Source organism: Ambystoma mexicanum, chromosome 3p, assembly GCF_040938575.1.
Source record: "Ambystoma mexicanum isolate Mex_15411 chromosome 3p, UKY_AmexF1_1, whole genome shotgun sequence".
NCBI classification, from domain to species: domain Eukaryota; kingdom Metazoa; phylum Chordata; class Amphibia; order Caudata; family Ambystomatidae; genus Ambystoma; species Ambystoma mexicanum.
This window is the reverse complement of record NC_090925.1, coordinates 957,553,309-957,580,799: the sequence shown is the minus strand read 5'-3', so window position 1 is coordinate 957,580,799 and position 27,491 is coordinate 957,553,309. Positions and strand designations below refer to the sequence as shown.

At 46.9% G+C, this 27,491-nt stretch overlaps 1 protein-coding gene across 1 annotated transcript in view; it reads right to left on the bottom strand.

The window, feature by feature from the left end:
• Nucleotides 1-27,491, bottom strand: part of PIGU (phosphatidylinositol glycan anchor biosynthesis class U) — a 700,531-nt gene that overhangs the window by 104,159 nt on the left and 568,881 nt on the right. The window contains exon 11 of the mRNA XM_069652261.1: nt 19,490-19,632. Coding sequence (XP_069508362.1) covers nt 19,490-19,632 — 143 coding nt within the window. The remainder of the gene's footprint in view (nt 1-19,489; nt 19,633-27,491) is intronic.

Here is a 27,491-nt window from a genome sequence, read left to right as displayed (position 1 = left end):
AACCTATTGGCTTTGGCAGTGCGTGTTGCCTTATAGGTTTTAATTGTTGAACACTATTGCTGGGATAAAATACTGCCTACATCCCTCTGGGAGAATCTAACAGTTTTTCTAAGCACAAAGTATGTTCTTATCCGACTATAACTTTTCCCTCCCGATAACTAAATATTGCAATGGAGATCACAAATAAGTGCTATTACTGACCTCAAATGATGCCACTCAATGTGCTGGTATATGTATAACACGTGAAAAATGTACTCATCTGCTTTATCGCTCTTGTTTAATTGAATTCTAACTTTGGGATTAAAGTAACTATTACTTGCTGATTTTCAAAGATTGTTTAAGTGTTTACTTGGATACCTGTATGACATGCATTACTTACTGTAGGAGCATTTCTGATGATTGTATCTGCTTAGATTCACATGCTGTGCATATAGTCCGACATCTAGTGGTAACCGCAGAGTATTGCATCTTGTCTTTCGAGGATCGAAAGGCGACGTCGACATGGGTGTGCCTGTAACACTATACGTAACGTGATGCGTAGTGTACCCAAAATCCCTCACGCGCCAAGGTCCCTCCGATTGTATTTTTTCTACCATGGGGGTGCCTTATGACTATCGTGAGTGAGTACAGAAAAGAGAGAAAAGTAGTAAAATGTCTATGTTCCTTCCATCCGAGCGGGGAGGAAGGGTGGGGGCATGTGAATCTAAGCAGATACAATCATCAGAAATGCTATTACGGTAAGTAATGCATGTCTTCTGATGTTTGTTAATCTGCTTAGAATTAGTAGTGCTGGTTTGCTATTTTGAAACGCAAGAATCTTCTGTGCGCTGGGAACATTGAAATATGAATATAGGCATCTTTCATATCCAATGTGGCCATGTAATCCCCCTTTTTTAGTAGAGGGATTACCTCTTGTAGCGTAGTCATGCAGAAATGTTGTGGCTTGACATACTTGTTTGCAGGGCGCAAATCTAATACTAGGCGCATTGTTAGATCTTTCTTTGGCACAAGGAAATAAGTTGAATAAATACCCCTGTTTACCTGGTTGGCCTGGACGACTTCGATGGCGTCCTTTAATAGACATGTGGCTATCTCTTTGAGGAGTATATGCTGATGTTGTTCTGAGTGGGTCTTCTGTCGTGGTGGGTGATTGTGGGGACGATACTATACAGTATCTGCCTGCTAGTGTGGACAGCACCCATCTGTCTGAGGTGATTCCCTCCCATGTGTGGGTGAAGCTGGAAATGCGTCCTCCTACTGGAGAAGCATGGGAGGGTACCTGAAGCGGAATGTCACTGCTTTGGAGGTGGTGGGCCACCTCGAGCAGGGCCTCTTCCCCGACCACGACCCCTGCGTTGTCCTCTAGGATATCCCTGGGAGGATGGGCCTTGATTATAGGCTCGGACTGTAGTTGGATCCTCGTTGAGAGCTTTGGTCTCGAAAATGGCGAAAATTGCCATTACCCCTCTGCCCGGGAGGTTTGTTGGTAAGTTGACCCAAAGATTTAAGAGTGTCATACTCGTGCTTTGCAGTCTTAAGGGCATCTTCTACTGCCTTACCGAAGAGCACATTTGGTTCAACAGGCATGTTTATTAAGGTGGCCTGCGTCTGTGGTCTGAACCCTGACTGGCGCAGCCATGCATGCCTCTTAATAACAGTCCCGTGCGCAATGACTCTTCCGGCATTGTCTGCTGCTTCAAAGTTTGTCTTAAGAAGACAGGTAGAGACCGCCCTTCCCTCTGCAGCTACTTGTGCTAGCTGGGACTTTAGTGGCTCTGGGGCAGATGAAAGTAAAGCCGAAATTTCTTCCCACTTGTGGCAGTTGTAACTGGCCAAAAGTGTTGCATTGTTTGCTATTCTTGTCTGATAAGCCGCAGAGGAGGCGACTACCCATGGTGTAGATTCTCCTGCTCTCCTTGTTGGGAGGAGCCTCAGAGGAAGCAAGGGGTGTGCCCGCTCTCTTTCTAGTTGTAGTCACAACTAATGAGTCTGGCTTCAGCTGCCCTCTAATATATAATGGGTCTGAATAATTTCTCTACACAAGGGTTTACAGCCTGTGTGCGGTTAGGTGCTTCTACAGATGGCTGTATTCTGCGCTACACTGATTTCAGTAGCGGGATGAACTGTGCTACTGTCTTCTTGTCCCCCAGGATTTGTTCTGCAAAGTCATTATGTTTATTGAGTTTATATAGTGCTTTACACCAAAGCGCTTTACAGAATAACATCAGGTACAGTAATGAATGAAGCATAATTTACAAACATGAAACAAACCAGTGGTACAGTATCTAGAAGAATTTATTCAGAGGGGGGAGGATGGAGGAGAAAGGGGGGGCCCGGGCGACCTCCAACGCACTATGGTGGTTCCAGTGTCCAATTTGAGGTCATCAGGAGGGAGGGAAGGGGGGACAGGGTTATGAGGGGGGGGGGAGAGAGGTCCTCCTTTACCTTCTGGGTCCTCCTTTACCTTCTATGCTCTTGTACCTCCTGTGTGTCAATCTGAAAGTGCTTGGCCGCCTTGGCTAGCACCTCATTAAGGAGGGGTTGATTATCAATAGGAAAATCGACAACTGGAGTGTCTTGGTTAAGAGGGGAATCTATAGAGTACATAGTGGCTTCTTGGTCAGCCTCTTGGTCCTCATCATCCCCATAATAAGGGTCCGCTGTATCCTCATCAATAAACTGAGGTTCAGCTGCATCTACAAAGGAGAGATCCTCTTGGTGTGATTCTGGGCCATAGAGCTCTATGACTGTACTCTGTAAAGGAACATTTGAACGAGACCTCTTAGAAGGGGGTTGAGTAGGTAAGGCAGAGGGTTCAGAACCAGATGGAGCTGTGATGGGGGGAGTGGAGTTGAAGCACTGAAGGTAATCAGGTTTCTTTTCGAAGAAATTGGCCATAAAGGTCTTTCTTTTCATTACTCTGTCAATGTCTTGTGAAGACCATTCTTCGGAATTTGGGATTACCACAGATTGAGGGGAACGTCCTAAATCCTCATCTGTGGGAGGTACCACTTTAGGCCTAGATTCTTTACGTTTTTCTATGGGCCTGGATTCTCTAGGCTTTTCCTTCTGAGGGTTTTTTTCCCCTAAGAGGGCTCTTGTCCCTATGACTTTTTGAGGTCTTCTTGTGATGTCCTCCCCACCCCCCGGGCCCCAGAGGAGTGTTTAACAGACTTTTCGGGGCCTGCCACCTTACCTGACGCAGAGCATCAAGTTTTGGATGGAGGTAGGGCCGAGGCCTCGTCCGCGGACGATTGACCTTCGGAGGGAGTTTTGCAAGCGACACCCTTGCCGCCTTTCGATGGTTGGGCCCTGTCGTGTGGCGATCTCGAGCGAGACACATGGGTCGATCACTCGACCCATGTGTCAAGTCTCGACCTGGGCTTATGTGCTTAGTGGTGTGTCTTTGTAGCGCTACCGCCGCCGGGTGTAGTCCCCACAACATGATCGCCAGCTTGTCCTATGGAGTCGGGGGCCTGCGCTTGTGTAGCTGGAGCTACTCCGTCGCCCTCACCGTCTGAAAGGACGGCGTTGCTGCATCACCAAAGGCGCCTTCTACCTCCATGGCCTCGAGCTGCCTGGCATAGTGGGGCCAGCGCTTTTTGGAGCGGTCCTTTAACGTCTTTGGCTTGAAGAGCCTGTACGCTCGACAAGATGTTTAGACCTGGTCTCTTGGGAGACACAAATTACAAACTAAATGTTTGTCTATCCAGGGGAATTTGCGATTACACTTGGGGCAGAATTTAAAAGGGGTATTTTCCATAATTACTGGTTATGGCAGCGGGGCGAAAAAAGTTTAGGAAGGGGGTTATATACATCCTAAAATGACCTCCCCCCTCTCTCCCTACTGTCTGGGCCGAGGCCTGGGGCGGCCTCCCAAGGCCAAACGGTCCGTTGCGGTAGTCCTTCGGCGGGCAGTTCTCTTGTCTTCACCCGCGTGATGTTTGGGAAGTCGGTGAAAGGATAGAAAGAAATGCTATCGATAATTTAAATAGTCAATGGCTTTACGCCGAAAGAGGAACTCCGCTATACGCGTCCGTCTAGAATGGCGGAAAAAAAACAATCTGAGGGACCTAGACGCGAGAGGGATCATGGGTACAGTGGATGTCACACTAGGGATAGTATTACTGGCACGCCCTGTCGAGGTCCCTTTTCGAGTTTCGAAAACAACTGTAATACTCTGCAGCTTCCACTAAATGTCGGCCTATGCATAGCATGTGATCTAAGCAGATTCCACAAGCCTCAGAAATGTATTTATGTTTTAATTTATTTATTATTCTTTTTTTCTTTCCCCCTTTTTTGTTGTCGTCTGGTGTCCAGTAGTGCGAGTGTGGTAAGCGTGGCAAGGCCTCTCGCTGTATGGCGGGCCCTGGGGAGGCCCGGGGCTGAAGGGAGGTAGAAGCCCTCTATGAGTTGGAGGGGGTGTGCCCCTGGGCCCCTCTGCTGTGCTGGTGTGTACCAGGAGGAATTCAATACTGTGGTATGGCCCCTCCCGGGCTCACTAGGGTACATAGAGCTACAGGGAGGGGCCCACTGATGTCTTTACACGTTGTAGGCTCCAGGCGGCATGGGAAGCATGGGAAGCACCCGCTATTGTTCCGTTGGGATTCTATTCCACACTCCCGCCCGGGCACGCAAGGAAAGTAGGTTCATGAGGGAGGCACGGCTCTCACACACCGATGCGGGATCCTCCAGCCTTGCTGATTATGGGGGAGTGCTCTTGCCTCTCTCAGAGGCGAGGGAGTCAGTGCGCCCAAGTGGGGTTCACTTACCCGCCTCCTCGGGATGGATTCGTTCGCAGGGCTCCATCTAATCCCGAGGTCTCCCTGTTACGTCGGCTTCACCCAGGTCATCAGCATCTCCCTCGGCGGTCACGGTGCCAGCCCTTTCAAGTTGGGCTCTGCGACGTAAAGGGCCAGTGCTCCAAAGGCCATCACCACTGTGTATCTCTGTACTTATGGGGAGTGCAGACATCGTTCTTGCGCGTACACACTCCAAAAGGGTTCATCTCCACCAGGGGTTGGTGGGGGCGGGGGGGTGGGGAGTGGGTTACCATCACAGGGAGTCCCAGGGGGAGGGGAAACAGGGCTCACGCGTGGAGATCATCACTAGAGCTCCAGCTCATCTCAGTGCCCCCTGGTGGCCCCATGCTGACTTTTCTTATCCTATTGCTTTACATTTTCTTGAACATCATGCAGCATTCTTAATGGTTTTTCTTTTTTTTGAGTTAATCATGTCCTGAAGCATCCAAGGGCAGGGGACAGAACCTTGAAATTACGTCAGTCAAGTTCATCATCGACTTTGAATCTAAGGCCCTTCGTGGCCATAACACGGATAAGGAACTCTACACTTTTATTGGAATGGGATTGTGAATGTTATATTTAGAGCTGGATACCTGGTTGTTCTTTAAGTTTGATTATGTATATTTTTAGTTTACTTTATTTGCCATTTTTGATTTTGATTTGCAAGATATATGTTCTATAATAAGCACATTTTGTATATGTCAAGGTATAGTGATTAGTATTGTGCTTTGGGTATGCTTTTACACGTTTGTGCTTATAGTTTAATGCACTTTGCATTTTATTAGATGTTTGGGCCTCATCACGAGCTGGGCGGTAGCTCTTACATGCAGCGTTTACGCTATTACCGCTTTTTGCTGGAGGTAAAAATCTCCACTTTCCATCCGTTTTCGACGCTATTACTGGCGGTGCTATTACCACTAGCAGTGCGCCAACAGTAATAGCACTGAAAATCCCCATAGAGTCCTATGGACTCTTTAAAAAAAATTGTGATTTATAGCATCACCACTCACTACTCGGGATCCGGCGCAAATTGTGCCGGACCGAGTAGCGGTAACACTATTTGCATTTGCCAGTATCCCAGCGCAATAACAGCCAGGATACCGCCAAGGCTGTGATGGAGTCCATTAATGTCTGTAATAACAAGTATAATTTTGATTGATGTTCGGAACATTATTTAGCTCAGACATTGATTTAGCAAGATTCTGTTTACAGTCGCATGCACTTTATTGAAAGCATTTCTTTGCACAATTGCAGATTTGTATCTGCTTGCATTTTATTGAAAGCATTTTTGCACAGTTGGGGATTTGTACGAATATGCACTTTGAGTTAATTTTGGCTTGGATCTATTAGCAAGTAATTTTGTATGCTATATAGTATAGATTGCAAACGCAATGCACATGTTATTTAAGTGCATATTCTAGGAATGAGTTGTCTTTGTGTATTATTTCTGTGATGATTTTGTCTATGATCTTATGCATTCTGTACTTTTTCTAAGGCACTGTTTGCACACTTCAATATGTGTATATTGAAAGTCCTAACATTCAATTGAATTTGGTCAGTAATTGGGAAAATATTGTGCTTTTAACATTTTGCAATAACTGTCCTGAAACTGCTTTTTTATTTAACTATTTCCTCCGTGCATGTGTCTTTCTAATCTACTACTGAAACGTGTTAATTTGTCTCTCCTCTCTTTGTGCCATTGGCCATTTTTAAATTATATCTAATAAACTCCTTACATTTTTTATTCAAAATTGTGGATTTCTGAGCATATTTTTTTCGTGGTGCAGCAGAGTGCGACCTTGGTGCCTTTTTGTGCCTTTTTTGGTTGTACATAAATAGGTCTTTGCTTTAGTAATACTTATGGCTTAAACAATAGAGCATTTCTATACATACTGCCTAATTTGATTGGAGTACTAGGCGTGTATGTCACTGTTTTACTTCACTCACATATCTCCTGAGGTCCAAGCCTTAATGCTCTGCTACACTACCTTGGGTTTGTGTGGCTAGACTCCAGTGTTAATTACCCTGTTCACTAAATAGGGTGGCCTCTTCGAAACCTCGGCCAGGGCTGGTTCTGAAAATCCATTTTATCTCAGCTCAGAGCACGGTTACCCATCTGCCTAAACCCCCTAACAACTCTTAATGATGTATCAACAGCTACATTGACCCACCAACTTACACAGGAAAATGTGCTTAATAAATGCCAGATCAGCAATATACTAAGCCTCTAGTATTAACACCACTAATCTTGACTGCCTTTTTACCACCGAAACCCGGTTCAACAATTAGAGAAAATCTATTTTTCAACTTCTGGTGGCCCCTAGTCACTTTCTTCTCTATCAACCACCCAAAAGGCATACCATGAGTTGATAAGGTTATGTTCAAATTCACTCTCCAAAATCTGGATAATTCCAATACTTTGTGAACAAAGTTTTGAAAACCTTCGTAAAATAATAAATCGCCTATTTGGACCTAATTTCAAAATTGTCTACAGATCACCATCGTATGTCAGACCTTTACAAGACAAATTCTCACCTCCTTTGCTTCCCTATTTATTTCTATTATCAAAAGTCATTCTTAGAGAAGGCGATTTTAAGGTTTCAAAATTGAGGCTACAATACCAAACATCAAAAAATCCTGGATCTCAGCAACTCTTAATTTCAAGAACCTTAAAATGTTTGTCCCTCTGCTCAAGTCAGCTGTCTTTACCAGAGTTGATCGCTTTCGCCTACTGGAATGAATTGAGCAGATAGCTAGCATATCTAGGCTGTCCTTGAGATGTTTTCAAGATTTACAGTGAGCCAGAGTGGGGAAATCCCCATAAAAATGCTCACGATTCCCCATAGGCTGCACTTCAAGGCTCTCTTTCACTGCTTCTGTTTGATATATATAAACCTCCCATGAATCTTCTAAACAATTATCAGCTCAATCTCCACAGCAACTGCGACTCAAATCTTCCTGTGAGTTGTCAATGATTAAGATCTATTCATTAACTTGCGCAGAGCCCTAGAGGAGCTGGATGTCTTAACCACAACCGTCAGAAAGTTGTCTGCTTGGTCATACATATGCACATAAAAAAATAGCTCGCTCTCATGCCTTCACTTTATTTGTATCTCCTCACCATTTTCACAAAAGCCAAGAAATACTGACATACAGAATGCTGACCTTAGCATGAACAGCCAAACTGAAGCAGTTGTGAAATCAGGATTTATAATTTTGGTTGCTTAAATAAAACATTCCCCAAAACAAACACATTGCAATTTATTGCCTACTTTATAAATTCTCACTTCCACTATGCCAATGCACGCACTTCCCAAATCAAAAGAATGCAGATGGCTGTAAAAACAGCGAGTCTGCCCATCACTGGCATTCTGACACTGCATCTTATCTTTCCTTTGAGAGCCATCCCCTGGTGCCCAGTCAAAAAATTCTTTTCATTAAAATGGATTTTGCTTGACGACCTAATGCCTTCACAAATCAGACCTGGTTTAGATCGGAAAGAGGAATTTGCAATACCATCTGTCGGAAGACTTGGGGCCTAATTCAGGGCCTAATTCATGGAGGTGTTTTATAATGGCGCATTCACATAGGAAAATGTTCCATGAATCAGGCCCTTAAACTCAGATCGATGGCTTCTGAAGATTCCCTTACCTAGCTACTCTGGTAGATGTGATATAAGATTTTCAGTGGCAGCACGACTGTTTAGAACAACAAAGCATAAATTCGTTTTCAAAAATTGATTAGCAGAGTTTGCTAATTAAATGTTTTTTGATTAGCAAACGGACCCATTTGATTAGCAATTCTGTACTAATATTGTTAATATCACAAGACGTTATTTGTACCCATGACATGAAATGAGCAACAATACAGTAGTTCTGCGTACTGCTGAAATAAGACATTAGTGAGAGGAGTCAGGCCTTGGCAATTCTTTAAATTTCAGCTAGACCTGCAGGTCGGGTACTTAGTTTACCTCTTCAGCCTAAGAGAAATGCACTCGACCCAAAGGAACGGAGGGCAACAAATTTAAAATGTGATTTCTGTCAAATGGTGCATCATACTACAAACCCACTTTATGTTTGGCACACTGCTTCCGCCCAGTGGCGCCAGCACAGTGCCATGCACAGTGCAACTCGTATTTGATATTTACTGCAAACCAAGTAAATGTTAAATAAAAGTTTAAAATTTCTTTTGTAAATGCTACTCGCCCTTCATAAAATCTACTCTACTATGCGAATGGGCGAAAAGACTTTGCGAGCCATAGATGAGTCTGTAAAATGTAAAAGGTTAGCTGTATGAATGGACATAAATAGATATAATAAAAAAGGCTCTGAAAACAGTTTGGCCAGTTGTCTCCCACAGGTGGTAATATATAATACAATCATAAAGCAAAGGGAGCTCTGGAGGCCAACTACAGTGTTTGGTATTGCAGTAGATCACTAGATGTACAGACTGTATGGAACTACTGATCATTACTTTGCATAAGCATCTAGTTCGCTTTGTGTATCATTATGTAAGAGGCAAGAAAGAGACCAAGCAGGCAGAAACTGGAAAAACTAGGTTGAATACTGTAGTTTGTGGTCCTCTCACTTTCAGGGTACCCGATATAAAGCAACAGGGTGATAATATAGAATTTCAAGGAGTATGGGTTCGCTCATGGGTAGAGCACCAGTTGCAAGATGTACAAGGTTTGTCATTAAAGGCATTTGATCATGTGAATTTTCAAAAGTGTTCACTCGTCAATATGATGCATCTTTCCCAACAAAATGAAATATAGTTGACACTGACATTTAGATACGCTAACCTAAACATTACTGTAAAGCATGGAGATGAAGTGTTTTACTGTATCAATACTGTAATTATGCATTATGTAACCACTTACATTTTAGGAATGGAATTGCATGACTAGCTTTAAAAAATATATATAAAGTTGACACATACATCTTTTTGGCAGACAGGATATAGAAAGCTTAATAAAAGTATCATCTTGGATTGCAATTATCTGAAAAATAAATTCCTGCCTAGCACTCCCACACATGCCTTTGGCACTGAAGAGTGGAGGGAACTATTACTGCTGCACTTGTTCTCCATTAGCACTTGAAGTGAACATAGAAAAGAGGGTGAAGAGAGCACCGAGGGTAAGAGAGGAATGCAGGGCAAGATGTGCTTTCATTGAAGAGGACAATTTAAATAATTAACTTTGCTACACAAGTGTCCATTTGATTAGCAAGCCTACCGAATTGCATAGCAAATTGCTATGCGACACTGCTTATTTTATGCCTTGGAACAAACCCCCACATCCAGCATGCCATTTGTGTGTTTCAGTTCAGAAAACCAAAAAAAGATGTGGCTATTTAATTAACTCTAGTAAACGAGTCCTCTTAGTCTGTCCTGCTTCCTTATTACCTTTGTCCTTCTGTCCCTGCTTAAGCAATAAGCCTCGAGCTGGGGGGGGGGGGGGCATTACCGCCTCAGGGGGGGGGCGCGGGGGAAACAGTCTGATTAGTTGGTTTGGTTGCCCCAGGACAACTATATTGTGGCTCATCCACCCTGTACCCACTCCTGAGAGAATCTTAAGACAGAGCCGGTGGGATGTCCAGTAGGATAACGCACAGTGGTTAAAATAGGCGAGGAGCGCTGTGACACTACAATAGCCATACCTACACAGCAGATATAACGACGCGAAACACTGACAAGCTGGATGCCTCCCAAGGCTGCCAAAGTGAATGGCAACCAAAAAACACTCAACTACACCGTACCCCTGCTCCAAAAGCCTAAAGACAGGATGGCTGCGATGTGCGACAACGAGAGGGACGCAGGAGAAGCCAACAATCGGATCCTAATGGCCATTGCGGAATTGAAATTAACGTTAAGCGCCAAGATTGACAAAGTAATAGTCAACGTCGGGCTGTTAAGTCAGGATGTGCGGAACTTCTCAGAAAGGACCAATGAAATGGAGTCTCAAATGAAAAACAACAAGGCGAAGGCACAGGATAACGGCACCCAGATCCACATTCTGCAACAAAAGGTCAACCTCCTAGAGAGCAGGACGGACGATGCGGAAGGAAGGGCCCGAAGGAACAATGTACGTGTTGTCGGCCTACCAGAAGGGGAGGAGGGCGCAGACCCCATGACTTACATTGAAAATGTATTCTGCAAGACAGTAACCTCTCCCAAGGATTCACAATTGAAAGGGCCCACGGGGCGCTCGCCAGGAAGCCGCCGCCCGGAGCCCCTCCACGTCCGATTATAGTGAATGTTTTAAACTACAGAGACAGGGAGAAGATCTGGTCTTACTCGAGGCAGGGCAGCACATTGCAAAGGGCATCGGCACATCTAGTGGTATACCCGGATTATACCTTCCAGGTCTAGAAGAGCAGAGCGCAGTTCGAATCGGCCAAAGCCGGGCTTTGCAACGCTGGCCTGAAGTATATGCTAATGTACCCTGTGAGACTTAAAGTTCTGTACAAAAACCGCTCCCTGTTCTTTGAACAACCTGAAGAGGTGCAGGAGTGGATGGATCAAGGATCAACTCACGAACAGAAGACGACTTCACCAAATAAAAGCAAGGATACCTCGAAAGACTGCAACTTGACGTCAAGACAGGGAGTAGGGGAATTTGAACTGCAGGAGCAGACCACAGACATCCAACAAATGTTTCCAGAACAGATAACGCCGACAGAGTGGACAGATTTCCCTTTGGGATCAGAGACACTTCCCAGTTTGCTTATTGGCAGGATGCACACCACAGTTGTACTCGAAAATCCCGAAGGAGTGGAGTTTGTTTTTTTCCTTTTTTTTGGGCACTTGTTTCTTGTGCCCAGCGGCTGCACACAACCTAGGGATGGCTTCCCGATGGCAGTGGTGAAGGGCGGACACCCCTGAGTATGGGCAACAATGCTGGGCGACTGTTAGTTGGGGTAGCTGGGGAAGTTACAAGGGAATTTGCGTTGCTAATAGTAGTCTCAATGCAGTGGACTTTTTTTTAATGTCAGGTTAAGTCGCACGAGGGAAAGTGCATGGAAGGATGAGGGGTCGGACGGACAAGTCTATTTTGTGACAAATGTGGGGAGATGGCTAGTGAAATAAAATTGTTAACCTGGAATGTCCGGGGGCTGAACAACTTTGTTAAAAGGAACAGTGTGTACACCTACCTCCGTTGACAGAAAATGTATATAGCCCTTTTACAAGAAACGCACCTCACGCCTGAGAAGCAAGCACTGATTACAAGAAAATGGGGTGAAAGGGGGGAGAATCATAGGCTCTACATACTCAGTGTATGCCTGTGACGTGCTGACCTGGATAGCACCTACAGTACCCTTTAAGGTGACGCAGTCTAGGACTGACGAGGGCAGAATGGTGCTTGTACAGGGGCTCTTAGAGAAAGTAGGTACTTGCTTAATAAATACATATGCACCCAATCATAACACAGCAGCCTTCTTCCAAACACTGTACCCTACACTTTGTCCCCACAGAGAAGGTTCAGTGATATGGGGAGGCGACTTTAATTGTGTCCTGACTCCTTGCATGGACAGGTTGGACTCCAAGGTCCTGAAACCATCCACGCCTGCTTGGGCCTTCCAGTCACTATTAACATCATTTGAACCGGTTGACATCTGGTGAGCACTCCATGCACAATTTAGGCACTCTCCCATGCATCCTCTGCTCTCATGATTCACACCAGGTTAGATTATTTCTTTGTAGGGAAGGATATGATGGACGATTCCATGACAGCAGATTATAAGAGTACAGTTCTGTCTGACCACGTCCCACTACAGTTGCAGTGGCGCTACATGCCTCCGAGGCCCCCTATCCCAACATGTAGATTGAGAGGCGAGGCCCCGCCGGGCCCCGCTTTCAAAGGGCATTTGAGGGACAGTATTCAGGAATACTTCCAACACAACGAGGGTAGTGTACCTAGGGCGTATTCTCTCTGGGAAGCCCTGAAGGTGGTCGTCCAATGCACCGCAATTGCCAAGTCAGGGTGCATTCAAGCTGCGCTCTGCAGGGCGCTGACTGCAACGGAGGACGCGTTGCAAGCACTGACACAATCCCATATAGACCCCAGAAACAGGGAAGTGAACTAAATGGCCTTGCACCAACAATGTCTAAACTGCTGGGAACGACTAGGGAAACCTGGTTATACTAGATGTGTAGAGAGGCAGCATGCAGAAGGGGACATACCGGGCAGACTATTAGCGTGGCTATGTAAGAAGGAGGAACAGCGTACGACATGCATTACTTACCGTAAAAGCATTTCTGATGATCGTATCTGCTTAGATTCACATGCTGTGCATTTGGTCCGACATCCAGTGGTAACCGCAGAGTATTGCATCCCGTCTTTCGGGGGACCGAAAGGGGACGTCGGAATAGGCGTGTCTGAAACACTATCCCTATCGTGACCTGTGTAGTACCCAAAATCCCTCACGTGCCGAGGTCCCTCCGATTGTATTTTTTCTGCCATGAGGGAGCCCAAGGCTATAGTGAGTGAGTACATGAAGAGAGAAAGTAGTAAGAAGTCTATGTTCCTTCCACCCCGAGCGGGGAGGAAGGGAGGGCGCATGTGAATCTAAGCAGATGCAATCATCAGAAATGCTTTTACGGTAAGTAATGCATGTCTTCTGATGCTTGTTAATCTGCTTAGAATCACATGCTGTGCATAGACTAGCGAGCAGTACCCGGAGTTGGAGGTGGGTTGTGAGAAGGAACAGTAGAAAAAAGATGTCTTAGTACTGCTTGTCCCACCTGAGAATCAGACCTAGAATGAGTGTCTAGGCAATAGTGTTTTGTAAAGGTGTGTACAGAACTCCAGGTTGCCGCTTTGCAAATGGACTCTAGGGGAACATTTGCAATGAATGCTATGGATGCCCCAGTGCCTCTAGTAGAATGTGCTCTAGGCTTGAAGGGCAGTTCTCTCTTTGCAAGAGAGAAACATAGTGTGATGCATTTGACAATCCACTTTGATATTGCTGATTTAGAGACAGGATCCCCTTCTCTACCAGCTGCCACTGAAACAAAGAATTGTTTAGTTTTCCTCAGTAGTTTAGTTCTATCCATGTAGAATATGACTGCCCTGCGCACATCTAGTGTGTGGAGGCTTCTGAACGTGGGTAGTTCGATTGACTGGTTCACATGGAACTTCGAAATAAATTTCGGCGCAAATCTGGGATGAGTGCGCAGAACTACCTTATCTTTGTGGACTGGAACAAAGGGGTCCAAAACCGAGAGGGCCTGTAGTTCGCTAACTCTTCTGATAGAAGTGATAGCTACTAGAAAGGCTGTCTTGTAAGTCAGGTCTTTCAGAGTAGCTTTATGCATAGGCTCAAAAGGGGTCCCATGAGCCTAGTTAAAACCACATTAGATCCCACCCAGGGGCTGGGTGAGTGATGGGGGGATACATTCTTTTAACCCCTTCCATAAAGGCTTTAATCACAGGTATTTTCCACCACAACACCTTCTGCTGTGACGTGGTGTAGGCTGACAACACCGCTAGGTGAACCTTTAAGGAATTGAAGACTAACCCAGAGTGCAACAGATGGGTTAGATATAACACAATGTGTGAAGGCGAGCAATCGGTGGGATTGACGCATTTGGAACTGCACCAGATGACAAAACGTTTCCATTTGCTGGCATAGCAATAACGTGTGTTAGGCTTTCTTGCCTCCCTCAGTATGTCCATGCATCTTTGAGGGAGTTGCAGATGTCCAAACTCTATGACCTCAGGAGCCAGGCTGCTAAGTTCAGAGTTTGTGGGCATGGGTGCAGAGTCTCCCCCCTGTCCTGAGACAACATGTTGTACGGGCAGGGCAGCTTGACTGGTGGGGAGAGGGACATTTCCATCAGGTGCGCGAACCAAGGTTGGCGGCCCACAAGGGAGCCACCAGAACTATGGTGACTGGTTCCTGGTGCATCTTGTGTACTATCTTGTTCAGAAGGGTAGTCGGGGGGGGGGGGGGGTTGGGTAGCGTAGACAAATTTCCCCGACCAAGTTATCCAGAGACCGTTCCCCTTGGATCGGTTCTGGGGGTACCTGGAGGCGTAATCTTGGCATTGGGCGTTCTCCTGAGTAGCGAACAGGTCGATCTCTGGCCGGCCTACACAGTAGGGAGAGTGGGCTCAGGGTTTGCCATACTGTTATTATGTCTTTCCTCTTTTCCACTGCTTTCCTTTTTGGTCTGGTCACCCTTCCCTTCTGCTATGGAAAGGACTCCATTTAGATTCTGCCCTGTGTGTAGGGTCAGATATCCGTGGACAGACGAGCACACGTCGTGTAACGCTGGTCTCCCCCTAGAGCACAACGAGAAGCGGTGTTCGGCGTGTAAACTCCTTAAACCTAAAACCCTTAAGGAGCGCCGGTTGAAGCGGTGGGCCGCGTACGGAATGTCACGCATGGAGCGTCCCTCCCCTGCCGCGACACCAGCCGAAAGTGGCGGGGCTACATCGGATGACCAAACGTCCAACACGGACGTTATAGACCTTGAGGCGGACTATTCTAGGTCCGCCACGCCCGTCCCCGCCCTTTCCAGGCTCGACTCTGGTCTTGCTACAGGGACCACACCCGGTGACAGGGGCGTACAATCACACCACACAAAGCACACAACCCAAGCGCCCTCCTCGACGACTTCGTCGAAGAAGGCAAAAGCGCCAACAGGTCCGCCGGAAACTTCAGCGACGCCCACGGATCGTGTGATCCGAAGCCTTCCCCGCATCTGCAGCAGCGGATGACGACTGGGCATAAGAAACATAACAAGGGCGCTACTCCCCAAATTACACGCGCCGAAGTTTCAGAACAAGAAACTTCGACGGATTCCAAGGTTCCCAAGGCCCGCACAGGCCCGAAAACTACGAGTAGGCCTCTACCCGAGAAGCCATCCGCTGGCCCTTCTGGAGCCGCTGAAGACATTTTCACTGCCGACACATCATCGCGGCGTGGTCTCCCGAAGATTCGGTGACTATCCGTAAGAGCATCAATAGGATTGCTATGGGGGTGGGCCTAGTACCGGTTCCGCCCACAGTTATGGGCCAATCCGCTGAAAAGTTTTCCACTGATTGGGAAGACGATCCCGAAGACTCTTACGAAGAAAGCCAATTACCCCTCTCAAGCACCCTGAGGAGATCCTTTCAACGCCTTAGGACGGAGAACACGGTTCCTACTCAGCTAGGTCCATTTGGGTCATCCAAGTGGACCACGGAGCAATTCGAGGGGTCTATGGATCGGCTGGAGCAGTTTTTCAGTTCTTCTGATCAACCTCTGCCGAAAAAAGCTCGGGTAGACCCTAACCCTCAAACACAAGATGTCAAACACCTAGATGTCCAACACCAAGTTGACTATCAAGCAGATGTCCAGATGGACACGTATAGAGACATCTATACAAAAGAAGAGGAGGAGTCTTTGCTGGACAACTATGGGGAAGATCAAGGGGCAACGGACAACTGGGAAGACTCCCAGCAGAACGATCACAAATCGGATATCGTTTGCCTCGACTCTCCCCCATCCACCCTGATTTGACAAGCTTCCCCGGTGGATGATCAAATGGCTTTCAACAAAATGTTGAAAAAAGCAGCGGAATTCTTTAAAATTGCCACGCTGGAAGCCCTGCCCGAACAAGATTTCACGGAGGACATTATTAATGAAAAGCCTCTGGCAAGCCAGTCTTATCCCTCTCTTGAGCTCTGTAAAGAGACGGCTGGCCCCTTCCTTACTCAGACCCGCTCAGACTAGGGCTGTGAACCCAAGGGTCGAAAAACTTTTCCGACCCTCCCCCACCGACCCGCTTTATATCAAAGGACACGCAATCCCAGACTCGCTGGTGATGACCAACACTCGCAAGAGAGCAGGGGTTCCCCTTGCCACACGAGAGTCACCCGGGACAAGGAGTCCAAAAGGTTGTATGCCTTAGGCAAACGGGTTACGTCGGCGGCCTACTATACCGTCCGGATTGCCAATAACACGACGTTACTGGCAAGCTACGTCGACGCCCAATGGAACCTACTCCAGGAAGGCCTTCAAGAGGTTCCAGAACCAACCAGAGCCAAGCTTCTCGCCATTGTCTCGGAGGGCAAACTTGCCAATCAGAATGTGGTTAAGAATACCCTGGACACTGCAGAGACAGCAGGCAGGTCTCTCGCACAGGGTACTCTCCTAAAGAGGCACGCGTGGCTGCGCGCGTCTGGCTTCAGGCCTGAGACCCAGGCATCCATTATCAACACGCCCTTCTTTTAACATTGACCCGACTTGAAATCATTGTCCTGAAGACCGTTCGGTACTTTCACAGCAGCGCTGCTACAAGTTTCACAGCCACTGCTTCTCTCCAATCTCTACCGAACCAGAAACACAAAATTGTGTGTCGACGACAATGTTAAACAATGTTGAATGTATTGTCATTTAAAACAATACTTGAAATTTATACTGTTTGTCTAACTAACTCCTAAAAACGCAGACAAAAATATGCTCAATAATGCATATATTCAGCGCCACGGAGCAGCTTGTATATTTATTTTGTCCTCTGTTAGTGTAAAATAAAAAACCCATTTGTTGTCATTCCCGCATCCGTGGGTTTTTTTGTCTATTGAGCTAGCAGTTACCTAGCTCCTCTGCAAAACCTGGTGACCCTATGTCACGCCTTTGGTTAGGGTAGCTTTGACTCTCTTTCTCACTTACAGTATCTCCTACCCTCTTGAGTCAAGCCCCCTTACAAAAAAGAGGGTCGCCCTTATATCTCTCCACCCTAGGCGCCTACATTACTTTGCAAACATCCCATACAATATTCCAAAGGCCTTCTTTAAAGTGTTAGATTCCTTGTGCAGGGAATTCCTGTGGCACGGGGCAGATGTAGGATTGCATTACCCTCACTACAAAGACCGTACGAGGAGGGAGGAGGGTGGAGGGGATCAGGGTCCAGCATTTTGAGCTGTACTACATGGCAGGGCAGCTTCAATTTGTGGTGGGCTGGCTAGCTGACAAACCCACCCCAGACATCAAGCTTCTACAACCAGAAGCACCACGCTCCTTCCTGAAAGAGTTGTTGTGGAGCAAACGGTTGCAGATACACTGCCACCCATACCTGGTGTCATTGGGGATACAGCTGTGGGATAGGGCACTAGCGTTAATAAAACTGAAGGACCCATTTTCAGTACAGATCCCTCCGGCTGCTCTTGCCCGGAGTCATCGCAAGTGCATCGGGGTATCCGAACACACTGGGAACCCTGGGCCATTGCCACAATAGGGGACCTGCTCTCAGGTACCTCCTTTATACCCTTTCCTGGAATTAGTCAATACCACAGGACTTTACCACGGCCAGTACCTGTTATATTGCACCATAGAAAATCTGATTGCACGTAGATGGCCAACGTATGCAGAAGCGGCACAAGCACTTGCCTCAATAGACACCATCTATGACATAGCCGAGGGCCCACACACGATTTCTAGACTGTATGGGTTCCTCCCGCAGAGTGGTCCCTCCCCCGACGCAATCATAAAGTACCGGTGGGAGGAAGACCTGGGTATTATGTTCCTGCATACCAATTGGGCTCAGATAATGAGGTATCAAAAGGAAGTGCCTTGAAACGCGAGGTTGCAATTGATCCAACTGTATGTAATGCATAGAGCAAACTTGACCCCTATCAAGATATCAAAGTTCCCCGGGGCTGCGGCACAACATTGACCTAGATGTGAAGCCACAGATGCCAATATGTTGCAGATGTTCTGGCCCTGTCATAGTATATCACAGTACTGGGGGGCGATAGCGGATAGAATTGGTGGTGATACCTACAAAAAATGGACACAAGCTGAGACAACGGTCTGTCTGAAAGCAGCGCATGTGAAACCCGCTGACACAAATGCAGAGATCACGGCATGGAAGGGAGGGAGGGAGGATGTTGGGAAAGTTAAACATTTATGTGTTTTGTTTGTCAGGCTGGTTAAAGATTTAGTAACAGGAATGTCTATTAACCTATAAAGGTTTGCTCAATGTATAGGTTTGTCTACTAAAATCAATAAAGCCTGTTTAAAAATAAAATATTGGTCTGAAGATGGGACCTCCGAGGAAATACAGGCCCGTGGTCAAGGGCTAGCAGAGGTAGCAATTTCAGTTGGTTAAGGTGTTCATAAAGGGAGGTAAGGGCCAGCTTAAAAATCAAGGAAGTCTTGCTCAATAGAGGAGGCATGAAGTGGGGCCACAGCAAGTAGAAGTGGCTAGATTGCAGAAAGGTGGGGAGCCAGGGAGTCTGGTTTAGATTTTTGTTTTAATAACAGGGAGATGCAGTGGAGGGAGAGTGGAAGGGGATCCATGGCTTTTAAGTGAACAAGCAAGTGGTCCGATGGGGTGGGATCGCTAGAGAGTAGACTAGGTGAGCAAGAACGATGAAAAAAGGTCTCTGAAGATGCCACAGATGCGGGCAGGTTAGTCATAGAGGGCAGTCATTCTTGAAAGAGCCCAGGGATGAGCAATTGGTGAGCATTAGGATAACAATTATTTTTGCAACTATAGGAAGGAACATCTGCCATAAATACTGCACAATGTAATCAATTCGAATTAGGCTCTTCAGGGGAGTACAGCTCCATTTGTTGTTGATTTACGAAATGTCCATTACATCAGGTGTGTTCCATATCCAAGTAGTTCACCAAAGAGCAGTTTACAATTTAATATAGACACAACAAGTTTTATTGCGTCTACACTGGCTTAACTAACCTGTCCGACGTTGAATGACAATGTGATTGCATAGTAAAAGTTGGAGTTTGCACTCCCTGCATAAATCCAGAGGTGCCAGAGGACTGGGAAGAGCAGGGAGCACACAATTAGCATACAGGAGACAATAAAGATATTCCGGAGAACTGCCAAAATAAAGGTAAGAGATTATTAGAAGGAGGATTCACAAATGATCCTAATCACACATCTGCTATTTTGACTCCTCTGCCTGGAAAAACTGTACATCTAATCTAGATACAGGCTTAAGAAACGAAACAGCAATCACAACTAAAAGGGGCAACAATTAATAGATCAGTGACAAACTCATATCAAACATAAAGGCAACATTCATAGAAAATAAGAATTCACCTTCTGACAGTCTATGTCTGGCAAAGGTGTGACAATCAAAGCATTGCGTGTCCCACAAATGTACATATTCGTATCCAAGTGTACCTTCCAATTTATTTTGCCAGGTAAGAATGTGATGGTTTAAGTTACTTACCTGTAACTATTGTTCTCCAGCACGGGTCTGGCATAGATTCACATGCTCATGAATATTCCCGTCGTCAGGCTGGGAATCCTCGGTAAAAGAAAAAACAGTTTCACTTTCACTCTAAAACTGTATTTCTCCTCTAAACCAATCACTGTCCTCTGGGTCATACTGCTCCCCCTCGCCCCCCGAACCCTCCAAATGACAGTCCTCTACCTAAGCCCCACCTCTGGCAGCCATCTTCAGATTTGGTAGCATGTAAAGTGGCAGTATGACCAAGAAAAGCTGCAGAGGGGCCGCAGGGAGGGTTCACATGTGAATCCATGCCAGACCCATGATGGAGAACAATAGTTACAGGTAAGTAACAAACCTTCTCCAGCATGGGGTCTGGCATGGATTCACATGCTCATGAATAACAAATACACAGCAGTCAACATCACACAACCAAGGGAGGTGGCAAGGCTCAAAAGAAGCAATGAACTCTTACCTCTGGAACAGACTCACCTCAAGCGAACAGGTTGCGTAGCACTTTTTGGCCGAATCCGGACTCCTCTCTGGAATCCCCGTCGATGCAGTGGACTTGTGAAGGTGTGTGTGTGGACCTCCACATAGCAGTCCTGTAGATGTCCAGCAGGGGAACACCAGAAAGCAACTCCGTCGCTGCAGCAATCGCTCTGGTGGAGTGGGTTCTCGGACGGTCGGGCAGCGGTCAGTTTGCCAATCGATGACAGTGCTTGATGCAGCCGGAAAGCCACTTTGAAATAGAAGCCCTGGACAAGGCCTTCGCATGGTTCACAGGACCAAAGTTCATAACCAGTTGAGAAGTCTTATGAAAACTCTGCACGTGCCACGTAGAACTTCAGGGTACAAGCAAAGTCCAGCGACAAAGGTTTTGGGGAGAAAACAGTTAACACCAAAGGCTCGTTGAAGTGGAATTCGACGGAACCTTCGGCATGAAAGAGGGGTGTGTACGCAGTACAACCCTCGATTCGTGGAAAGTCCGGTATGGTTACTTACAGGACAGGGCCTGGATCTCACCCACACTTTTGGCAGAGGTGATGGCCACAAGGAAAGCCGTCTTCCACGTGGGCCTGGTGCATTGGCTCAAATGGATCCCCCATGAGCCTCGTCAGAACCATATTGAGAAGCTCCTTCACAAGTCTTTGGGACCATAGCGAGGATCTCCCTGGGGACCTGGTGTATCGGGAGATAGCTGCCAGATGTACCTTGATGGATGCGTGACAGCTGGTATGGAAGGATCTGTGGAGCCGTGACCCTTAGGGGGAATCTTCTGTCACCGGCACCACGTAGCAAAATGCTTCCACTTATGGCCGTAGCCCTTCAAAGTGGATGATGCTCTAGCCTTGCCGAGGACCTCCGTGCAGTCCGCTGGCAACTCCTAACCTCCAAACTCTAAGCCTGCAGGAGCCAAGCCTGCAGGTTCAGTGATCCTGGGTCGTGATGAAGGATTGCGCCTCCTGCTGACAAGATCCGGAACCACCAGCAACTTGACTAGAGGGGACAGTGATCTGCTGAGAAAGTCTGGATACCATATCTGCCTCGGCCACGCCGGGGGAATGAGTATCATCTTGCATTGACACAGAGTGTGTTGAGGACTTGTAGGAGGAGAGGGGATGGAGGGAACGAGTATAGAAACAGCCCTTCCCACGAGAAGGAGAATGCGTCCCCCAGGCTCCTCGGCTAGTAGAATCTGCTGGCAAACTTCTGCCATTTGGAGTTTGCTGCCGTCGCAAACAGATCGATCTGGGGCCTTCCCCATTCGATGAACAGGCAGTCGACCTGACCCTGATGAAGCCCCCACTCGTGGCAGCACTGCAGTTCCATGTTGAGGGAGTCTGCAATGGTGTTCTTGACTCCCGCCAGGTGAAGAGGGACGAGGAACATCCCCTGTCTGACGGCCCACTGCCACAAGTCCTGAGCTTCCTTGGAAAGCGCCCGGGGATCGAGTGCCCCCCTGCTTCCTGATGTAGAACATGGTGGTGGTGTTGTCCGTGAAGATCCTCACCACCTTGCCTTTCAGAGATGGCAGGAACAGCTTGAGGACCCAGAACACTGCCCGTCCAGGATGTTGATATGCAGATCTTTCTCCTCCAGCAGCCACAGTCCTCTGGCGTGCGGACGTCCAGTCTGCACTCCCCAACCTTCCAGGGAGGCATCCGTAGTAACCGTCTCCTGGTATGGGGGAGGGGTTGAAATCCTGTGCCCTGGGCGATGTGGGAGCGGAACCACCACCCCTCTATCGCCCATCGGAACTCCTCGTTGAGAGCAATCTTTTCTGTGAAACCGCCGGACACCTGTATACATCAGGCATCTAGGAATTCCTGTAGGGGTCACAAATGCAGCCTGCAGAGACGGACGAGGTAGATGCAGGACGACATCATGCCCAGTAACAAATTGATGGCCTGCACCATAGCCGTCTTTGCTGACGACAGCCGTTGCATCTTTCATTGAATGGCTGCTAGCCTCTCTTCTGTGTGCGACGCCAGGCAAGACACTGCGTTGAGTCTGGCACCTAGGAACAGCGTGTTCTGCGATGGCGTTAAGCAGGACTTCAGATAGTTGACCGAGAATCCCCAGCCAATAGTCGGGCAGTCTCCTTTGTACGCTCGTCGGCCAGCACCTGCGAGTGGGGGCGAATCAGCCAGTCGTCCAGGTACGGGTATATATGTATGCCCTGTAGATGGGCTGCCACTGGTGCCAGGCACTTCGTGAAGACTCTTGGATCCGAATGGTAGGGTCTTCAACTGGTAGTGCTGGCCCTGCACCATAAAACAGAGACATTTCCAATGTTTCTTGTGAGTGGGGACGTGAAAATATGCATCCTCCAGGTCCAACAATGCCAAGAAGTCTCCTTTTTCCAGGTGGTCGAGCACATGCTGCAACGTGACCATCCTGAATTTTTGGGACTTTAAGAATTTGTTCAGACGTCGCAGATCCAGGATGGGTCTCCAGGGCCCTGTCTTCTTTCTGACTAGAAAGTATCTGAAATAGACACTGGAGCTCATGAGCCGTTGGGGAACTAGCTCTATGGCCCCTTTTCGTAGTATGGCTCGTACCTCTTCCAGAAGCAGAGGGATGTGCTGCTCCTGTCGGGGAACCAGCGGAACACGAGTACACCTGCTTTGTAACTCCAAGGTGTGACCGTGGGCGAGAGCATCCAGCACCCATCCATCACTGGTGATCTTTCACCACTGGCTGACGAACCTCATCAGCCGGCCTCCCACTGGGGTGCACAAGTGGGGGCCTGACGTCTTGGCCGGTTCAGGCTTGCTTAGGCGCCAGCGTCCTGCCCTGCAGGTGACGTTGACGCCGTCTTACGCTACCATAGGCCTGGGAGCAGCCTCTGTAGGCTTGTGTTGAGAATCGGGAAGGCCGCCTGTAAGACATGGAGAACCTTTTTGATGACCTGCTCAATTTTCAACTGGAGGAGGGAAAAGAAAACGAGCAGTGCTGCTGGAGATTGCCAAGGGAGTGTGCCGTCTATGTATCCGCTTTGCTGGACTGTAGGAACTTGTCGACGGCCTTCCCAAATAGATTTTCCCTGTCAAAGGGCATGTCCAGGCACCTTGGATTGGACCTCCCGAGGGAGGCTAGTGACCCTCATCCATCCCTGCCGACGAAGGTAGACACCATTCCCCATTTACCGGAAACCTGTGTTGGTGACGTCCACTGCCACTGTGATGGCGTGGTCTGATGGCACTTTTGATTCCTGGAAGACGCCCTTCATCTTCTGATCGTCTGGGAGGAACTCCAGGATTGGGCCAAGTTTGTACCACAACTCCCTGTCGTACCTGGCTAGGATTGCCAGTGCGTTGGCTGCCTTAATTGTGGATGCTCCGGTGTAAATCACCATCTTCCCTATGGTGCCCATCCTTTTCCCCTCGCTGACCTAAGGGACCGAAGACGAGGAGGACAGGTTAGTTGACCGTTTCCTCGCGGCCGTCGACACCACCGAGTCCGGCGATCGTTGCAACCTCAGGCATTTGGGTCCGGAGTCCCGCACCCTATACTTCTTTTCCAGCCTATTCCGCTTGGCTTGAGCTGTGCAAGGGTCCTCCATGAGGGTTAGTCCCCCTTCCCAAATATCGTCCAGAAAAGGCACTGCTATGATCGTCTTCCTCTAGGCCCCTCACCTTTGATACAAGAAGCCCTCCTTCTTGGTTTCCTCAGTGTTAGGTAAGATTTTCACAGAAATGGGAAATCTTCCTGACCTGGGTCAACCCCAGAACTTTTTGCTTTACTAGAGGGATATTTTTCCTTAATACCTCTGTGAGTGGGAACCTTTTTTTTTTACTCTTTTTATGGGTGTCATTTTTTTTTTACTCTCCATAGTGTCTTTTTAAAGTTATCCTTTTAACTTTCTCTGGCTGACCTTGAGTAAACTACCATTCCTAAGGGTAGAAAGGATTTTTGGATCCCTTTTACATTTTATTTTGTGAAACCAGCACACCCCACCTTATGTGGAGTGCTGGGGAGATACAATGTATCCCCTTTAACACTAAAACTGTAACAATTCTGTTACAAGGACAAGCTTACCTTCAATGGCTGATGGCAGTGATACATTGTATTAATTTGGTGTACCTTTGCTGCGGGCTGTGTTAACAGCTGCAGTACAGGCACCAAAGGGTGCTCATTTGACCAAAAGGGCCTGTGCGTCTTCTTTTTTCGCCATTTGAGTGTTTCTTGTCCTTTCTCGTTCCTTCCCCTGACATCCAGGGCATGAAATTCCTTTGTGCAATTTTTATCTTTGGCGGGAGTCCCAAGGAAACGAAGGGGGAGTCCAAAACTCCACAGCCCTTTGACTTCCTCCTTGTCTGAATGGGGACAAATCCCAGTCGGGGCTGGCTGTCCTGATTGGACCACCAGACCGCCTCTCTCTTTAAAATGCAGGGAGAGAATACAGAAGTTGTGCTATAATTCCTGATAAATACTGTGAACCTGGAAGCTGAAGACAAGTCGACCACTGGAACCGAAACTGAAGAGGATGATGAAGGAAATGCGGCTGAAATAATTTCCAGCTACCAAAGAGCCTGCTGTGTAACCAGAGCCTGCTGTAGCCCTTCCTTCCAATCAACCTGGGGAATCCAAAAGACAACCCTGACCCAGAGCCTGGTGAGACCCACTAGACTCAAGACGTCTTGCATTTTGAGCCATCCCACGCCTTGCTGCAACCTTGTGTTGCTGCAATAAATCAATACTCTGGGACCTCAAGCAATTCCGAATCTCGCTGAAACTTCGTGGGAACCCTGGTGGATCTCCAGAGACACTAATCGAGTCCAAAATGTCCTCTCAACAGAGTGCTGGACCTTTGTAATGACGGGAATTCAACCGCGAGTTTCTGTCTTCTTCTGTGCTCCCTGAAAAGGCACCAAATCCACAGAACCACATTCAGCTGCAAGGAAAACTTTGACTAGAGCCTTCTTCATCGATCCCTGCGTTCATTCTGAAATCTTGTTTTCAGTCATCACAACAAGGAATCCACTGACCGGGTATTTGGCTGCTGATCCAGAAGTCCTCCTGCTGCAAAAATCTTCTTCAATGCTGAGGTACTGTGTTGGCTTGGGTATGTACTTACCTTAAGCCTGTTGAGATTTCTGTGTAGCTGTGGGTGGTTTTCTGTGATGGGGAGGCCTCTCATCCAGTGCACCCAATTCCACTGCTAGAATCCTGCTACGGTGTCTTTTGTGAAGCCCGTGGACCCTCTTCTAACTAAAGTGAAGTACTCACCTGTTTCCCCAGTCTTCATAAGGAACGTTGACATTTGCTACTTAAGAACCTATCCGGACACTGCCTGTTGGACACTAGATCCTAGTGACTCCCCTTCTGCCACTGAGTACACTCATGATCCAAGAATAAGGGAAAGACTTAAGGGATTAGGCCTTTTGCCTAGAAAAGAAAATAAGTGTTTAAAAGTTACTTACTTGTAAAAGAGTTGGTTGGTAACTGTAACTCTAAGAGTGAACAGTTACAAATGTTCTTACTTACCTTGAACATGTGTTGCACTATTCTTAAAAGTATGGTTAACATCTTTCTTTCCTTAGAAACTGTTTTGTCATTCTAATAGAAAGTAGATGTGAAGGTATATTATTCACCTGTGATTAGGTTGTGCCTCTTCCCAAAAGTAATGTGTTGTTTTCCCCAGATTATGCCTGTTAGGATAATTGTTTAAGTGTGCCCCAACTGTTGGCTTCACCAGATTATTCCTGTTAGGATAATTGTATGAGTGTGCCCCAACTGTTGGCTTCACCAGATTATTCCTGTTAGGATAATTGTATGAGCGTTCCTCAACTGGTTCTTGCTTCCCCTGACTTGGTGTCAGCCTGCCAAGAATAAGTCTGTATTAGGTTGTTGCCTACCTAGAATAACTGAGTCATTCAGTTAAGCAAGATTAGGGTTTACTTTCCCGGTGCTATCTAACCCAGAGTCTGTGGTTCTAACTGTCCCTTATAAGTCCTACATAAGTCACTTGTATAGCTGGGAAAGATCTAACCTGGACTCCTTGTGAGATTTAAAAAGTATATAGGTTTTACTTACCTTGAGTTAGCTGTGTGCCATCCCAAAAATAAGTCACAAGAGTTACTGCTTCTCTCAATCTGTGTTTCACTCATCTCAAAAGCACCTGTAATTGAATATTACATCCTTAGGTTTTACTCACCTAGTATAACTGTGTGCTATCAAAAAAGTACTTATAGGTTTTTACTGTACATGGAATAAGTGTTCCACTATTCGCAAAAAGAATATTGTGCAGTTGACAGATTATGTGATTTGTACTGAGAGTCACTGTTCAACTGGTAGGGTCTACTGCCCTTGCATTACTGAATGTAATTGTGAAAATAACCATTGATTTTTACTCCCAAGAATAGGTGTGACCTATACTGAATGTGTATGAAAAGGTTTTGACTTCTCTAGAACTACTGTCAGGTATTCCAAATAAGGTTTATACTTTGGTCTGTATACCTTCAAGTATAGTGTTGTGTTTTTATAATTGTGATTTCATATAATGTGTTAGAACTTATTTACCCCTAGATATATCTGGGCCTACCTGTATTTAAATAAATCCTTTATTTTTACATACATAGTGTTTCAGCGTTTCTTTGGACCATTTGTATTACAATTTCATTTGTACTGATTCTACGGCCCTCTCTCCCTCCTAAGATAAGCCTGGCTGCTATGTCTATGTTACCCTGAACTCAGGTGGTACAGCCTTATACTAAGAGTGGAGTCTTGTACTGCCTCAGTTGAATGGTTTTACTAAGCCCTTAGTTGTACTTAAGAAAAACTGTCCCAACACTCGGGCACCAGCTGGAATAAGAGGCCCTGGCGATCATGGAATGGAACAGACCCACCTCATCCGTTGGGGAAACCCTATGTGGGGCATCCAAATGTGACGACTCACCGCCTGCTGCAATGTCTTAGTCGTCATCCATCGTCGTGTCCCTATCTGTTCCAGTACCCATGTCTGGGTCTGCTGGGGAAGTTGGGTCCCGACGTGGT